The sequence below is a fragment of the Malurus melanocephalus genome, unplaced genomic scaffold (genome assembly GCF_030028575.1).
Source record: "Malurus melanocephalus ecotype Western Australia unplaced genomic scaffold, MMel_1.1 scaffold_244, whole genome shotgun sequence".
NCBI lineage: Eukaryota > Metazoa > Chordata > Aves > Passeriformes > Maluridae > Malurus > Malurus melanocephalus.
The window spans coordinates 688,117-706,159 of NW_026623476.1; the positions used below are offsets into that span (position 1 = coordinate 688,117).

The window sequence follows — 18,043 nt, forward strand, 5'->3', positions numbered from 1 at the left end:
GGGGAGCGGGACACCCTGAGGGGAGCGGGGCCCCTGCGGGAAGCGGGACACCCTGAGGGGAGCGGGGCCCCTGAGGGGAGCGGGGCCCCTGAGGGGAGCGGGACACCCTGAGGGGAGCGGGGCCCCTGAGGGGAGCGGGACACCCTGAGGGGAGCGGGGCCCCTGGCGGGGAGCGCGATCCCATGAAGAGCTGAGGAGAGTGGGGCCCCGGCGGGGAGCGGGACACTCTGAGGGGATCGGGACCCTCTTGGAGTGCTGAGGGCGTTGGGGTGACCTGAAGCGCTGAGGGGAGCAGAAACCCCTGGAAATGCCGAGGGGAACGGGGCACCCTGAGGGAAGGAGGACTCTCCTGAAATGCTGAGGGGATCGGGGTCCCCTGAAGCGCTGARGGGAGAGAGAGCTCCTGAGGAGAGCGGGATCCACTGAGGAGATGGGGGGATGGGGGTGCCTGTGGGGAGCGGGACTCTGGGAATGCTGAGGGGTCGGGACCTCTGAAGAGATCGGGATCCCCCTGAAGTGCTGACGGGGTTGGGGTCCCAGAGGAGTTTGGGGAAGAGTTTGGCACTCCTTACGAAGGGAGCTGTGTCGGGGAGGCCGGAGTGTCCCGCAGCAGAGTTCAGCCTGGTGCTGCTTGTTGAACTCCCCCGCAGCTGTGAGTGCTGTGCCCGGGGCCAAGGAAATGCTATTAAATCGTAGTGGTTTCACCTGAAGAATCCCTRAGAGGTAGATTGAGAATGTTAAGGTCAAGAAGATTCCATGACAATATGGGGTTTTCTTACYTATACCTCACCCTGGCAACAAATTGTTTGTGGAGCTGAGGATTGAAGGAAAAAAATCCAACTTGCAGCCGTAGGGTGAACAGTAATTAAACTGCTCAGGCAGGTTCTAGTCTTCATGCAGCAAAATGAAGCCTTGTTATTCAGGTTGAAGAAAAGTGTAGCTTGAGCTGTCCTTATTAAAAAAAAAAAAAAAAAGTGCACTTCACAGAACTTAAAATGGGGATTCTTGAATTGTAGAGAACTAAGGATTTATGCAAATGATAACTTTGCTCAGTTTTTAATGTCTGTTGGTGGTAGACCTGGCCTGTGTTTTCACTATAATTAAAGAGACTTCACTCAAGTGACTGTGCTGCTTTTTAAAGAAAATAATAGAAAGTAGCATTTAAAATGTGTAGCAGCATAGTATTATAAGGTGGTTTGTCCAGAGGTAGACCAAAAAAAGAAAAAAGTTTAGAAAATAATTACTCATTGTTGCAGTTTGTGTACATAACTTTTCTAATGGCTGTTTCTAATTGCACCTGGGTACAAGAAACCTTTGTGTGTGTGGGTGTTCACACGTGCCAAGTTTTTGTGCATTCTCTGAATCTTGTGTGCTAAGAACTAAGCACTGGTATTGAGGAAACTAAAAATGTCTGGGTTTTGTTCCAGGTGCTGCTGTGGTGTAAAAGATGAGGCTGAATGAGAGCCGGACGAGATCCTTCCAGGCTCCTGTCACTGTCCACAACTTCCCGGGCAGGCAGGTGTACGTGTTTCCCAATGGCCGATCCGACTCAGAGGAGTCCTCAGAGGAGGAGCTCAACGTGATGGAAYTGCGGCCCAGGGGCAAGGAGCAGCAGCGGGGCAGCACTGCCCGGGACAGGCTTGCAGACGTGGTGCTTCTGGAGCGGGAGATCACCGAGGATGAYAACCTGAACAAGCTGGCCCTGCAGTATGGCTGTAAGGTAAGGGCTGCTTCTGCTTGSGGTTAATCACCTCACAGGGATTTCATGTGCAGCAGTTTCCAGAGTGACTGGAAGGTGTCCAGTTTTGACACTGGAAAATGTTGTGTGAATGGTCAGTGTCTGGATAAAACTGGAAAAAGGCAAAAAAAACCCCAAATACAAAAAAGAGTTATTCAGCCAACAGCCTAGGAAGATGTTGTCAGCCTCACACCCTGCCTGACCTGCTTTCCTGTTTAATTTCAGTGACTAAGTGCAGGTTGTACTAAGTTATTTACGTGAGGACAAACATTAGGAAGCTGACTGTAGAAAGGGTCAGGGCTCTGCTCTCAAGGAACATTGGAGTTTCTTAAGCAAATTTAGCAGYACAGAAAAAAACACCACRGTTATGAGGAAGGTTTTTGTTTGTTTTTTGAAAAGTATCWTCTTACATTTTGTAAGGAAGGTCTGAGTCTAATGGGTGGATGTGGAGTTGTGCCAAAGCTTAATCCCAAAGTCCAGGTGGTGTCTCTGTGTGCGTTTTGGTTGTTTGCTGTCATCCCAAAGCATGCACAGTTCAGGTGCCTGTGGGCAGGAGGGAGGGTGTATGCACAATAAGATTTTTCTGAGCTGGACTACACTACACAACACGTTTTCTTKGTTCCAGAGCAGAGCAAAACTGTTGAAAAATTTAATCGCCTGCTCTGAACATTTGAAGCTCCCTGTTCAGCAGTTTGAGCTGTATTTTTAGAGCCTCCTTTATTTGCAAGCTGGATTGTGATTTCAAAATTCCATGATGCAAACAATTGGACAGTGACCGCAGTGGGGATAATGATACAGCTCTGGCTCCACTGCTGCAATGCAATTGCAGTCTGTCTTGCTTAACCACACAGCAGCTGTGTGGTGCAGCTGAGGCAAGAGGRCTTAGAGGGATTGCAGCAACTCCTCCCCTCCTGTGCCCTTAGAAACAAAAACAAAACAAAAAAGGCTCCCTTTTAGGTTCTGCTGATGAGCCTGATGTGTGTGGAGAAGCAGTGTGGTAGGACTTGAATAGGCCTTGATTGGCCCCAGGAGAGCCTGAGAAGGCAGAGCTGCAGCTTTGGTTGCATTGGGAGCTGTGACTGTGTTTTGTTYGTGGGCAGACTCACAGCAGTTGGGTGAACTCAGAGGGAGACTCTGAGCAGTTCTTTGCTTTATGGTGTGAAAAGTCCTTCTGTGCCCTCTGCACTGTCACTCAGAAGACCCAGTCCTGTTCYTGCCATGGCTGCTCCTCTGCTGCCCCTCTCCTGCAACCTTTCAGCCCCCTCTGAATTCTGCTGGGCCTGCCCAGGGGTAAAACAAGCTGCTGGAAGGGACCACATAATCAGTGTTGSCCTTCCACAAGAAAAGAACTGTCCTGCTGCCTCTTTCCCTTCCAGAAAGGGCACTTCTGACTTGTTCCAGTTAAATTGAGCAGGTACAGAAATCCTTACTGTAGGAGATTTGTGTATTTGTCTTGTTTACAGACTGGCACTGACCGTTTTCAGGGTTTTTTTGTTTTATTTGCACAATTAAACTGCTCATGAAACATCACCAGGACAGCAGTGGGGAAGAACTGTAGCCACAAATACATAGACAGATGTGTCTAAAAAATCCAGAATGAACTTCTTGAAATCAGTGAGAACTTGACATTGGTTTCAGAATCTGCTTGGGGAGGGGGTATTAAAGACAGTGCAACAAATAGCTCTGTGTGTGTGCCACAGATAACTTGGCAGAGATGCAAAGCACTTCAAAATTCTCATTTTTACTCTTGACCATTTATAGTGCTGGCTTGCTTTTGGCATTGTTCTTAGCTGGGACAAGAAGAGCTCACTGCAGCCAAAAAAATGAGTACAGAAAATAAGCCTAAATGCTTGTGCAGCTCAATCTCTCGCATGCTTCCCATCAGCTTTGTTTGTTGTTTCTGTGTGAGTGCTGCTCCACTTTCTGTTTCTAGAGCCTTAGCACCACACTGCAGTATTTGATTGCAGACACCACGGGGGATATTTACTGTCCCAGTAATTTGTTTTCATTGGAACAAATCCAGAAATTGAAGCAGCACCTCAGTTAGGAGGCTCTGGGTGAGATTGTTGTTTCATAACTAAGAAATTGTGCAGTGTTAGAGTCCAGAGGTTACRCTGGGGCCGGCTGTGAGGAGCCAGAACTAGCAACTGAGGATTCCTTTTGCCTCAGGGTCCCCAGATCAGGTCCTGGATTAAATGTGCCATTTTCWGAGTTGTCAAACTTTGCAGGGTAAACATGAGATTTAGGCATCCATCTCATCTCTACCTTTGAGCAGAGTGCTTAGGAAGTAAAGCAGTTTTTTTTTAGCTACCCACTTACCTTGGCAGACTCAAGCACATGAGTGTGCAGTGAATGCAGGTCATGCTGTGATTTCTGAAAGAGCCAAGCACAGTCCCTATACTGTGTCTCTTTGGTGTGATATATAGGAGGTGGTTTACCTGTTTGTGTTGTCTTTCTCTTTGGTTTGGCTCTTGCTGTTTTGTTTTGTGTCCTCCAGCCTTTTCCTCAAGGTTTTTTCACATCTCCTTGGCTGCTGTGGAGAGCTCCTGGCACACACTGACATCCTGTTCCTTTTCTTTGACMGAGGGTTTAGTGCAACTGAGAAGTTGCTGCACTTACTGGGTGGCTGTGAATGGCCAGTGTATTAAGCATATTCTCTTATTTAATGTTAAATAAAGGACACACTACCTTTTCTCTTACATAGCTGTCCCTGTGACTGACACTGCATGTGTGGGTTGTTCTTGTTCTTCCTTGCTCTTCCTGCTCTGGGTGGGGATGCAGCTCACAGAAAGGAACCCTACACAGGAACCACCAGATGTGGTGGCAGGAGTGCTGAGATAATTGTCCTTCAGCAGGAGCACTGAGCAGCTGAGGAGGAATGAGCTGGATGTGCTGCTGTCCTGCAGAAAAGAGGTGCTGCTTGAGCAAAGGATGCCTGTGCTTGTGYGGGAGATGCTGAACTGCTCTCCAGACTGTGCTCTTGCATTCAGAACTGGTGTGCTCCCAGGTGGAGCTCTGGGAGCAGGAGAGGGATTTCACCAGCTCACACTGGCATTGTGCTCTCACCAGGCACTTGTGTGTAAAGTATGAAAACTGTTTTTAAAAGGATCTGTTAAGGAGAGAAGGGCAGAGAAAGCAAAGGAAAGGAAAAGCAGTATGAAGCAAAATGCGGCAGATCCAAGAGCACTAGAGGAGGTTGTAGGTCAGTTTAACAGGCTGTATCTTGCAGGACCTGGAGCAGCCCTGGAGCAGCAGGGGAATCTCAGCAGAGCACCAAACCACTAGGATCCAGGGCCTGCTTATTTTCTCTGACAGCTCCTTGCACACTSGTTTGTAGCTGCCTCCTGCCTCACTGCTGGGTTGTCCTGCACTCACCATTTGTGTCCTTTCTGGATTCCGTAGGTTGCGGATATCAAACGGGTCAACAACTTCATCCGGGAGCAGGACCTGTACGCGCTGAAGTCCATCAAGATCCCGGTGCGGCCGCACGGGCTGCTCACGGAGAGCACCGAGGCGCTGAGGCCGCCCCCGGCGGGGCCCGCCCAGCCCGGCCTGAGGCGCGTGGAGCCGCCCGAGCCCGAGCCCGAGCCCGCTGCGAGCGGCTCTGCTGGCAGCCGGCGCCTCAGCGAGTACTTCAGGGGCATCGACCAGAGCATCCAGGACGCCGTGCAGGTGGAGGTGCAGCTGAACASCGAGTACGGCGTGGACGTGCTGGAGAGGCCCCTGCCCCAGGCTGGGAAGAGGGAGACTGGGAATGGTGCAGACTGTGGAATCCAGTGGTGGAACGCCGTTTTTATTATGCTCCTRATAGGAATTGTCCTGCCGGTATTCTATATCATCTATTTTAAAACACAAGGCCTGGTGGCCCACTCCTCTAACAGAACAGTAGACTTAAATGTTTCGACAGCTGGATTGGAAGGGAAAGCTGTAGGAAAAAARTCCTAAGGGGAGAGGGCAGCCCTCTCCAGCCTCTCCAGCAGTGATGCCCATACGCTTGTGACTGACTCAAGTGCATCCAAGGGGATTCAACAATACAGATTATTTTTAAGTAGCTGATGATGTAATCCTGAATTTGACTGAAAATGAGGTGATGTGATATTGATGGGAAAATAAGGATGCTTTGCKTACAGAGATCATCACCCAGGTAGCTTAAGAGTTGGGAACTCTATTGAGGGAAAGTATTTTGTAGCAATTTACTCATTGTGGTTGCTTCAGGTATTAATGCTGTATCTAGAAGCAAATCCTTTGCTGCTGAGCTAGACAGTGCAGTATTAACATGGTTGAAATGTCTGGGGTTTTCATTTTAAGGAAACACTTTTTGCTGGAGTAGAAGGAGGGGACTCCTTTTCTTCAACTGTCATTTTTATCTCTTGTAGACCATGATAGTTTTGGTGTGCTTGACCCTAATGATGCCTTCTGGAGCTCTAAGCTGGGTGTGCCAGGGCACAAGGACACTGCCAGCACCCACCTTGTCATCCCCCTGAGCAAACACTTGAGCTGTGTTCATTAGGATGCCCAGCAATGGGAAGGGTGAGCCCAGACCTCTTCCCACAGTGAAATCTTTCAGAGATCTTGAGATCCAGAGATCTCTGTGTGGGATCTGTGCTGTCCAGGGTCACTGCTCAGCCCTGCTTGGCCTCGGTGGGCAGGAGGTGTTGGAAGAGGACAGCAGAGCAGGAGAGAGGAGTCAAATGCACTCGAGGGCTCGTTTGCTGGCAGGAGGTTTAGTCAGTATTACTTGCTAAAAAAACTAACAATGGTCTATAGTGGTGCTTATCAAACACCCGGGTTCAGCCATGGAATTTGTTCCTTGTGCACAGTGTGGGTGGGAGTGAAGTGTTGAGTTGGGTACAGGTTACAAGGTCCAGGACAGAAGTCCAAGAAGAAAGAAGGGTGAAGCCTGTGTAGGACAAGAGTGTGAAGCTGCTGATGGTGACAGATTTCTGTGAACTGACAATGTGCAGGAAGAAGCAGTGGAGCTTTGGAGGGCAGTAGAGGCGTTGGTCAGCCCAAGAGCTGTGCTCTTCAGCACCAGTCAGCAAACACTACCTGCTGCAAGGGAGCAGCAAGGGAGGCCTTGGGAGCTTTGCTACACAGAAGAATTTGCCTCAGAAATTGGATTCAGAAAATTCGAGGCCTGTGGGCAGAGATACAGGCTTTCCTGGAACCAAACACTACAGGACTTGGAGTGGGCAGTGCCCGTGGTGCTGAGGTGAGGGCAGAGCTGGTGGGCAGGTGCAAGAAGCCGTTGTTTGTCCTCCACAGCACGATCAGAGCCTTTCCAGCGTCCCTTGGCAGCCCGAGGCCTGCAGGGGGAAGAGCAGGGGGTGGAGTGGGGCTGGTAAAGGCAAAGCTGGCAAGGGCTGTGCTACAAGCAGCTGTTTGTGCAGCTGTAACCTCAGCCTGGCCAGAGAAGAGCAGCCTGGTGATGTCTGTTGGGACAGGGAGAATTGAAGCTTCTCCAGCAAGGTGAGGAGCTCCACACCACACAAGCAGAACCATGTGCTGTTAGAATAAGAACCTGTGTTTCTTGCAGCTCTCARAAGTGGGAACCGAATTTTGTAAACAAGAGCTCCAAAGTATCTTACACTGAACAAAAACTTGTATTTTTCTTCTGTGAAGAGCTGTATCTCTTTGTTCTGGGGTGGGGGGGGAATTCTTACATTTTTAAATAAAGCCACATGAAATAAAAGCACAAGGGCCACAGCTTGTGCTTTTTTTTTTGTTACCACCCAGCTGAGCACCTGCTTTAGARGGGCCCTCGCAGCCTCACGTCAGCACCCACAGTGAGATGCAGGAGGAACGGGGATGGAGAGGCAGGATGGCCTTGGGCTCTCCACTCTAAACCTGGTTTATCTGCCAGTTTCTCTAAGTGTTCTGTAAAAAGGTTCTTGGTGAGCATCAGTCCTTGAGTGTAGTACCAAACGTGTGCATCCTGTTGATGAAAATCCTTATGGCTGCAGTTTAAAAGCAACACCTGCACCTGAAGTGGACACGTGGAGGGGGCAAGGACGCACCAGACAGGACCACGTGCTCTGCAAACACGAGAGAGGCCGGAGTACACAGTAAAAGCCAGTATCTTTACTTTAGTGAATGCAGGATACAAATATTTTACAACAACCTCTAGCATTTTCTTAACCATTTGATAAAAAGTTCACTAGAATATTTATTGTATATTGAAGAAAAAACAACACATTCAGGGAAAAAAATTGAGATTAACTTATTTTTTTTCTTAAAAGATTCGTCTCAAGGATGGCAACAAAGTCCAGCTTGTGCCGCCAAACGGCTTATCAGCATTAAACCGTGAACAGCTTCTTGTGAACTGTTGACTACAAACATTTACCAAATACATAAATCTCTTTTAAAAAAGCCATTTTAAATATAGCAAAGCAGTGTTCTCTTGCACAGCAAAGTGAAGAAAGGTTCTACTAAGATTTAAATGTTTACATTGGTTAAGTCTTTCTTTCACATTCGGATTTAACTTCTGCCCAGGATCAATTGTTAGGAGTTGTTTTGTTCCTTATTTACTATGTATTTCTTGTGCGCACAGTAACTCGCAAGTTTCTGATGCATTAGTGTCCTTGGAGGGAAGGCAAGGCTAAAGCAGTTCTCTCTGACGAGTCCCTGACAACGTGGCGTTCTCAAAACTATGGTGAGAGCTCGAGGATGGAGGTGATTTGTCACAACAGAGATAAAAATCTTAAATCATTCAGACCTGACTGGGTTCAGCCCAGGATTGGATCCACTTGCACTTCAGTCAGCAGAGATAATTTTAAAAAGTTTTTTTACCTGTTGAAATATCTGTGCTATGTCATCTTCTTATTTTTTTTTTTATAAAACATTTTTACAATTTCTAAAAAAGTATGTTTCAAAGTGAGTTACTTGTTATTAAAAACCAGGATTCCCATGTCCTCGGTGGCAGGAGATGCTCCCCGAGACCGGAGGGCTGTGAAAGGACATTTCTGCTGGGCTTGGGGCAGCACAGGGCCACTCCCTGGCCCAGCTCTTTAGAACTGATTCTTTTATTTTTTTTTTAATTCATTGGTGCAATTTCAATACAAACTCTAACCCTTGTGTAGCTTTGTCTTTAAGAAAACAGTAGTTAAGTACTGTTTAAAAACCTGCATAGAAATAAAGACTATTGAGATACAGTCAGCAAAGCCATCTGATAAGGCACACAAGAAAATAGACAGTAAATGTGAATGCAGAACTCCCACTCGGATGTACAGCAAAGTTCATACAGGTGCATAAATCATGGAACTCACATCACTGGTCAGAGCAGCAAAAGGTTCCAGGGAGCAGCAAGTGAATTGGGCCATTTGGGAACAGAGCAGCCACTGGGACATGTCCCGTTTGCCTCCCGGCTCCTGCAGCCGGGACCAAGCACGGAAATGGGGAGCAGTGCCAGGCTCAGCTGGAAAGGACTGGAGCCTGTGCAGGTTTTAACRCTGCCACCACAACGAGGGACTGGGCTGGAGGCCACGGGTACTGAGCCCTCAGTGGCACAGGGCAGCCAGCCCTGCTGTACCACCCTTCTCACCCCTCCAATACAGCATCAAAGAATTTTCCTAACTGCAAAAAAAATATATAGCCCAAGCAAAATGTAATAAATATCAGGGCTTAACTGCRAAGAGTTTGGGCAATACCACAACACTGCAGCTTCCACCCAGAACTAGCACTGCCAGCCTGGAGGTGACYGTGAGCACAGGCAGGATCATGGCCCTGCATCCAACACCAAACCTGCTCCCAGCCCTGTCTCGCGGCACAAGGGGGCTCTGCACTCCTCCCTCTGTTTCTTGGAAGCAGCAAATTTTTCCCAAACCACTTGCCAACTCACAAAACCTTTTGTGCTCCTCTGATATGTGTCATTTCCCTATCATGAGAAATTAGGTCAAGTTTTTCCACTGRTTTTTTTTTCTCCTCGGAAGAGGCAGCTTTAAAATGATGCCTTAAAATGTGTTGTAACAGATTTTTTATATTTATGCAGGATGAACTTAACACCGGATTTTTTTTTTGCCACTTTGCTATTTATATACATATATATAAAATGTATAATGAAGCTTAACCATACAGCACAGAGATTACAATTGAACGGCACACATTCACCACCAGTGAGGGGGCCAACCCCTTTATACACCCTCTGAAAAATCTGGATAATAATATTAATAATAATTAAAATCCAAAGAAAGTACAGTATATTTAACAAAATAGTAAATATTAAACAGTGAATACTCTACTTAATAAGGACCTCGCCTTGTTTCAAGTTGGCGTCAATCCACAAAAATATACTTTTTAATCTGGTGACCGTACAATACATAGGTACTTACACCAAAGGTGATAATATATTTAGGATGCTATATACACAAAGAGTTTGGCTCAAATTTAAATTTACATATAAGTGTTCATGGCTTATTTTTCCCCCAAGGTTCCGCCTGCAAGTTTTTCCTTTTCATCTTTGAAAGCAAAAACTAGAAAGTCAAAATAAGATAAAACTATACTCTACAAAAAAGCTACAACATACAGCTTTGGCTTATATAAATAATTCATAGCAGAATGTGTTCAAAAGTACTGTATATAACTTTATATATAGTCTTCAATTCATTAGGGTATTGTTTTCTTTAATATAAAATATACATGAGCTAAAATCCGTTTCTATATTTTTCAAAGGTATGAACGTAAAAACAAATTTGTCAAACATATTCCAATTATAACTTAATATATTAATTTTATTTTGTTAATGTTCTATTTTCTAGGCTAATATTTTCTGAATATTTCATGCGAGTTCTCTATGTCTCTCTTTCACTCATTAAAAAAATCACTTCTTTGACCCAATACACTATTTTTTTTTTTGCACGTGCAAAACAGGGTTTTTGTGGGTTTTTTTTTTTATTTCTTATAGCATCAGCCCTTCTCCATGCACCCTCTGCAATAGAGACCCATGCCAGGTTGGGTAATAGAAAGGTCAGTTTATGTACAGTATTGCTTTCTTCTTCCTGCTTTTCTACTGCTCTGCTGCTACAAAGCAATTATTTCTTAACTACGAGTAACCATAGAGCTGACTACACACAGGGACGGTACTACAGGCGAGCCCTCGCACGGCTCGGGTGTGGAGGAGGAKGAGACACTGCGGGGACACCGCTCTGCCAGGGCCGGGCTGGGGTTACACACGAGTCCAGGTAAGTGCCAGACTAGAGATCAAACCTAAGGGATTGTTCTGTTACGTTTTACCAAGGGACATCTGCAGCTATACAAGAGTTTGTAGTAAGTGCCTGATGATTGGTGTATGCTACACACACTAGCACATATATATGCATGTGAAGATATATATATGCACGTATGTATATACATATAAATATACTTATTCACGTCCTTATTTATAAATTTAGATATGTCAGGACAGTTCATKTTGAGAACACAAAACTGAAAGGGCGACACCGCGGGTTTATGTCACCCACGTGTCCATCCTCATTCGTTTTACCGAGGGRCTCTCTCGATCCTCTGCGTTGGGCGGCCGCCCCAGCACGACGGGCGAGTGGAAGTCGCTGCGGGGATCCTCCCGGTCGCTGCCRTCGTAGGAGCTGCTGGAGCTGCTCAGGCTGTCGACCGGGGAGCGCCCCAGCTCCTGGCGCGACGGCGGCGGCGGCTGCTGCGGCTGCGGCTGCTGCGGCGGGAACCCRGAGGGGGTGACGCGGTCCCGGGGAGGGGAGATCGGTTCCGATTTGATGTTGATGTTTTGGTTGGTGTTAATGGATAGATTTGAACCCTGAGATAGCTGGCTGCCAGTGCTGGGAAAAGAAAACCAAAAGATGGGAATAAGAGAACGCAAAAAATGAAAACCAAGTGACAATTCATGTGTTTGYGATGGTAAGGCCTTGGGGCTCAGCACATAAATAAATGCACCTTACTGGGAAAAGCAAAGGTGAAAAAAGCATTAATTAAAGGTCTGAGCTGCATTTATAGAAGTTCAGAACAAACAAATATTTCCTACTGCCAGACATTTCAGTCACCTCACAGGTGCCTCCTTGGTGACAAGCTGAGCCTGCAGAGACACACACGGTTCATTGGCTGGAGATGACTGAAGGGATACACACCATGACACACGAGTGTTCTGCAGCACAGACAAGAGGTTAAAATGTGCTCMATATTCCCCTGGTGCAGCTGAAGAGGCAGAAGCAGCCCCAGCGTGCCCTGCACCGGGACCCCGGTACTTACACAAGAGAGCTGAGGGCCGCGGGACCGAGGTGGTGCTGCTGCCAGGCAGACACCTGCCCCAGGGACAGCATTCCTGGGGAGTTAAATCCCTGCAGGGCAGACAGGTCTGCGCTAGTCAAGGAGTAATCTAAGAGGGAAAAACAAACAACAAAATMATGTACAGGGGGCTTCATATATATAACACGTATAGAAATAAACACAAAGGCTTTCTGCCCAAAACAAAGGCAGCTGATCCAAAGGAATCCAGACATGAAAACCGAAGCCTGGGAGCAATCCTGCCAACCTCACAGGGAGCTGAACAGTACAGAGGCCTCCAAATGAGAATTTCTTTTGCATTCTGCTTTCAGTTCCTACRTGTTGCTGTTTTGGAGCTTCTTCCAAACCCATAGGTACAACATGTTAATGCACTGTATACAGAAAGATGTGCACCTTACAGTAAGACTTGGCATGCTTGAACACTTTTGCTTACATGGACATTTCAAAATGAAACAAAAGGAGAAGAATCTATGAGAGTCACTAGACAGGGATGATGGATCTCAGCCTGAATTCACTGCAGACACCTGGGCTGTGGTTCAGGTCCCAGGTGGGAAGTTGCAGCTCCTCAGACAAGGCACAGGTACCATTTGGGTGGCTCACAATGCCACAGAGCTCCTGGCCCTACAACCTCCATCCAACCCCAAAGGAACAGCACTGACTGCCCTGACAGGCACAGGGACTCTGGAAAGGGGGGACAGGGGCTGGGTACCCAAACCCCAGTGACCCCTGGATGCAGCCCTGCTGTACCACACCACATCCTTCCCTCCMCACAGGATCACTCCTTAATTCAACTGTAATCTCCGTATCGCATAAACAAAAGAAACCTCTTAGTGTGGAGCAAAACATCATCTTTAGAAGCACAGCTCCAATGGAGACCAGGGAACAAATCTATTCCAACCCCAGAGCAGCAGCCGGCCGGTGCCTCTGGCAGCTGCAGAGCTCCCTCACTTCTCACTTCATTCATGAACTGAACTTCTTTTCACTTGATCATCACTCATGTTTTCTTTCAGGTTTGAAAACAAAGTCAAACTCTTCTCTGCTTTTAATTATTTTGTAATAAAGCTTCCTTAAAATAATTTTTAATCTCTTGAGAATGGGACAAAAAGTGTGCAGCCAAACTCACTCTGTACGGCCAGCAGAGGAACCAAACATTCCACTTCAGCTGGGTTTGGCTTCTGATTTGTGYTTGGGGGCTTTGGGTTTTTTGGAATAGTAGTACTGTACTAAAAGGCCACCACCATTACAATCTCTCCTGAGAGGAGCTTTATTGAGCAATCTCCCCCTCCCATTCACTGACCTGTTTGCTGTGGATAAATTCTACATTTCCCTAAAACAGCTCATTCTGGGAGGAGAATCCAGGGCCAGCAGGGCCCTGTGCTGTCAGAGGCCACACTCATCCCTGCAAGAACCTTCCTGAAAGCCTCACAAGTCCCAGCTGCTCCCAGCAGGTGAAGCTTCTTAGGCTGCCTTTCTAATTTCTCCTCAGCTGACACTTSTACTGAAACTCTGAAAACCCTCACATATATTTCTGCACAGCTTCAGAAAGGTTTGTCCCAAGATGATTGACCCAAAAAGCCCCTTTTGCAAGASTAAAATTGAATCTGAAAAATAATAAAAAAATTAAAAACTGTGCAGCCCCTCCAGTGACCCAGACATGCACTGAGCCTTCAAAGCACCCAGGCCTACGACAAGGGTGGCCCATGGAATGGGATTTGTCAGTGCTGACCTGAAGGAAACACTGATAGGAATTCACTTCCCATGTAATTTTTTTCCATTGCAATTACAGCTTTTMTGACCATGGCCAATTAACTTCTGATACTTTAAACAGAACGCGTCTGGTGRCAGGGCTTTGAGGAGGTATTTTTCCAAAGCGTACATATGCCACTATGCAATTAGCTGCTTTATTAATTCCCTAAATAATCACGTATCTGCTGRCAGTGACAGCAGGACAGCCACTGCTGCACGAGTGACCTGATAGGAAATGAAGTTGTACAGACAGAATCAGCTTCTGCAGAAACCATCACTGCTCTGACCCCCACAAGCCTTTGCAAAGAACTGACCTGAAASCAGGAATTCATTTATGGCTTGGTGTGCCCTGCTCAGGTGTCAGTTACTAATTAACTGATGGTTGATAATTTAAATATTTTTTTTAATGCCTGGACTGTTTTAGAACCAGTAACTCAGCTGGTTCTGGCTCTTCCTCCAGCAATCTGTAGAATGCCAGATTATATAAAATARGATTTTTTGTGGAAAACTGATATCCAACATTTTAATTAAGGATCCAAGAGCTGAAACTATCTTTTCCAGCCCTGAAAAAAGAAATCCCTATCAATCCAGAAAAACAATTAAGGTATTTAAATTTTATCTTAGTCCTTGAACTGCAAAACTGAAATTGTGCCGTAAGTGGTGACTACCCTGAGGATCCCCAGGCAACAATTTGGTTTCAACATCAAATTTCTTCCTGCAAATCCCCTGAAAGGTTCAATCTAATAGAAACGATTCTAAAGTGTGTTAAAACCACTAAAGGCTAAMAGCTTTGTGCAAATTATTTGYATTATCAAAGGAAATGGGCTGGAGYTTAAAATCACACCCCAGTGATACCAGCACTTGTCCATTGTGAAGGACTCCAGTTCCCATTGTCTTTGCTGCTTCCTGAGATTCCCAGCGCAGCCCCTCTCTGCTTTTGGGTGTTTCAGACAGCAGCTCACAGGTTATTCTGGGCAAGGGATGCCTCCAGCACTGCTTCCTGAAACAACATCCAACTGGACAGAAGGGATGTGTCAGGTGAAACTCAGCGTGGCTCTGCTGAGCAGGGACCAGAACGGTTTGATTTGAACACCACTGAACACAGGAGCTGAACCACGCCTGGGGCAGGAGTCAAACATGGGCTGCATGTCAGCCAAACCAAGGTACTGCTGATGGTGTGAGGAGTGTGATGGGTGTGAGGAGTGCACAGCCCCTGCTGATGGTGTGAGGAGTGTGATGGGTGTGAGGAGTGTGATGGGTGTGAGGCGTGCACAGCACAGTCCAGAACAGCCCCTGCTGATGGGTGTGAGGAGTGTGATGGGTGTGAGGCGTGCACAGCCCAGAACAGACCCTGCTGATGGGTGCAAAGTGCCCTCTGTGCACAGCAAGGGGCTCAGGACACCACCAGCTAAGGAGTTCATTAACACAAAGACACAAGAGGATGTGAGGTGCTTGGATGGCTAAACTAGAAACTGCAGTGAAAACTTTCAAAGCTAAGAGTGGAGAAAATGTACAAAATCCCATCTTTGGGGCAGAATGTGGAACTCCACCACTGCCCTGGTGGATATTGGACAATCCTTTTGGTGAAGAAATTTCCCCCAATATCCGACCTAAGCCTCCCCTTGTGCAACCTGAGGCCACTGTTTCCTCATATCCAATCACTTATTACTTTACTCTCATTAATTACTTTCCCAACCAGYAAACCACTCATCACTTTTACATTACCAAGTGCCTTACATCACACCCAGCTTGGATAAAAAGTAGTTTTAAGGTCCTGCAAACAAYAAAAGTATCTGAAGAACAGAAGCACTGAAGGATGTGAGGCACCCCAGTTCCCAGCAGGATCGTTACAGGCTCAATTTTGATGAACAAGAGCCTTCATTTGAACTGGAGAGGAAAATAAAGTCAAGTGTCACAGCAAGTCCAATTTCCTGGGCTGTGCAGTYGCACCCCTGACCCCAGCAGGGCTTACCAGTGTTGTAGGCAGAGGGCATGGCCGAGTACACGAGTCCCTGCGGGGGCAAACTCGGAGTTGTCACCGACACCACGGGGGTGGCCAGGGGCTGCGTGGACTGGGAGCTGCTTATCCTTTGGGTGTTCTGCAAGGGATGAGACAACAACACTCGTGAGACCAGAGAGAACAGGGGGAAATGCAGTCAGAGTGTAACAGAGCATTCCATTTAAATAAATGTGCTGCTTTGCTGTGTCTTTGAGTTAGGAACACATCTTTTGGTCAAGATTGGTTTTCTAAACAAGCTAAAATATTTCAAGACAACCAAAATGATCTTGGCAAACTGAAACRAAAAATTAATTGAAGGCTCCCTGGGCCACTTCCCAAGCATGCAGATTAGAGCTGTAGGACACACAAAAATAAAAGCAATTTTTAGAGATACACACAACAATTCTCAGAAGTTCTTAAGTGATTTAAGAGCTTTTAGGCTTATTTTTAAAGGGGTTTTAGTGCAGATGGTGAGGTGCAGTTCCACCAGAAGAGATTCTCCCACTTCACAGTTGTTTATCCAATCTTCCAAATTTCAGCTGCCAGTTTTGACACTGTGCTGACTACACCTGTCCTGAAAGGAACACAGAGATCTTCTAAATTCGTGTTGATAAGACTCCAGTGATAAAATAATCTTGCTGTTCCCATGGTTCCTGAGAAACTGAGAGAGTACTTGTTATAATGCAGATATGTTTCCAAGCAAATGACATTGGAGTTCACAAAGAGCAACTGTGCTTTTTTGACAGGGAAAACAGCTAAACTAGATTGTCTCAGATTATCTAACTGTGGACACAATTTGGCTTTTTAATAACAGTCTTTCCTTCTCATATAGTGGAATGAACATCTGCAGCAAACATATCACTCAAACTAAGCTCTAACCAAATTTGCTGGTTAGAAAATKAATTAAACACTGTGGTGAGCAGCAAAGCTACTGCCACAGAACGTTCTGCTCTYGGTGGAGGCAACTGCAAATCTTCCTTCAAAATATGAGGTTCAACACCATTTGGCCACACCAAATCCTGTCAAGAACAGAAAATGTTCAGGTTTTTTTTTTATTTTTCAACAACACGTATTTACTTTTATCTGCAGAATTCTTAGAAGTAGCAGCAATCTCTACACCCTGTATTTCTACAAAGAGCTGGGTTTCAATCTGCTGGAAATATATATTTTTAAAGGAAACCTCTATCTCTGAAAAAACATTTGCTGCAAAAGGAGCAGTTTTTCACCTCTTTGGTGGGGTTACAAGACTGAAGTTACTACTCCTTTCCCTTATTTCAGACACAGGTATTTCAGATTCTGCACCACTTAACTTTTTTCTCCACTCTGATCTTGAGAGAATGAGCAGCATTAAAAATGCATCATTCCCTTAAAAATATCAGAATGAGCAGGTACAGAAATGGGGCTGTATTCAATTTTAAGCTTAAATTTATGAAGATGAATTGAGGGTTATCAATCTTGTATCTTTCTCATTTAAAGAAATATAAATCACAGCTTCCACATTAAAATTAGCCACAGCTTTCACTGGCAGCCAGTTTCTGCTCTCTCTTCTGTCTGGCTGCTCTTGAATTGCCACCTTTGAGCCTCCCAGGGATTTGGGGGCTCTTTGGCATTTGTTGCCAAAACKACAACATTGGTAGATGTGCCCACTSTGCCTCAGAGCACCCAGGTTTCAAAGCTCCAAGTCCCAGAGAAAGTCCCTCTGATTCTCTGTAATTGATCCCTTTAAATCACTTATGTACTTCTGAAAATCTCCCCTAGACCAAGTTTATCTGGCATAAAGAGATGTTATTAGAGCAGATTTTTGTGTCTGTCAGGAATTGACCTTTCTCCAAAGCTTTCTTGGATGGCTGCCTATAAAGTTGGGATTACTGTATAATGGAAAAGTAAAGAGGAATATACTGGGAAACAATCCAGACCAAAGGATTTCCTCATGGGATTTCTTTTTTTTTTTGAGTGGCTAATAAAGGTGGTTTTCTGAGGTAAATTCTTTCTGAATATAATTCTCTGAGCACTCAGCCACACAAAGACACTACAAAATATATAGCAGTGCCCAATATTGTACCTGGAGATTCATGACAAATTTCAGGATGTTTTTTTTTATATCTTTTTAGCTGGTGCAAATGCAGCAGCAAGAATTCAGTCATCTTTATCTCACTGTTGGTAGCTGCTTTTCATATTCAGTGCTCARTTCCAACCCCAGCAAGCGAGGGTTCACAGATGGGGTTTGGAACTGCTGCCCAAAGCAGAGCWCTGCAGGTGCAGCTCGTGTTTCTCTGCCACGTTGGAGGCAGGAGCTGCACTTTCCTTTGTGT

The 18,043-nt window shown here is 46.0% G+C and overlaps 2 protein-coding genes across 5 annotated transcripts in view; one reads left to right on the forward strand and one right to left on the reverse strand.

The window, feature by feature from the left end:
- The window catches only part of LYSMD4 (LysM domain containing 4), a 17,961-nt gene extending 10,525 nt beyond the window's left edge, over positions 1-7,436 (forward strand). The window contains exons 1-3 of one of the 2 annotated variants that reach the window (XM_057375302.1): positions 103-723; positions 1,428-1,720; positions 5,141-7,436. In XM_057375302.1, coding sequence (XP_057231285.1) covers positions 1,448-1,720; positions 5,141-5,683 — 816 coding nt within the window. In that variant the 5' untranslated portion in view covers positions 103-723; positions 1,428-1,447 and the 3' untranslated portion in view covers positions 5,684-7,436. Of the gene's footprint in view, positions 1-102; positions 724-1,427; positions 1,721-5,140 lie in introns of those variants that run through there. The other variant, XM_057375303.1, reaches the window with a different exon arrangement.
- Positions 7,437-7,778: 342 nt separating this feature from the next.
- Positions 7,779-18,043, reverse strand: part of MEF2A (myocyte enhancer factor 2A) — an 82,905-nt gene continuing 72,640 nt past the window's right edge. For all 3 annotated transcript variants that reach the window (XM_057375301.1, XM_057375299.1, XM_057375300.1), the window contains 3 exons: positions 15,705-15,831; positions 11,951-12,077; positions 7,779-11,523 (listed from right to left, as the gene is read on the reverse strand). In XM_057375301.1, coding sequence (XP_057231284.1) covers positions 11,181-11,523; positions 11,951-12,077; positions 15,705-15,831 — 597 coding nt within the window. In that variant the 3' untranslated portion in view covers positions 7,779-11,180. The remainder of the gene's footprint in view (positions 11,524-11,950; positions 12,078-15,704; positions 15,832-18,043) is intronic.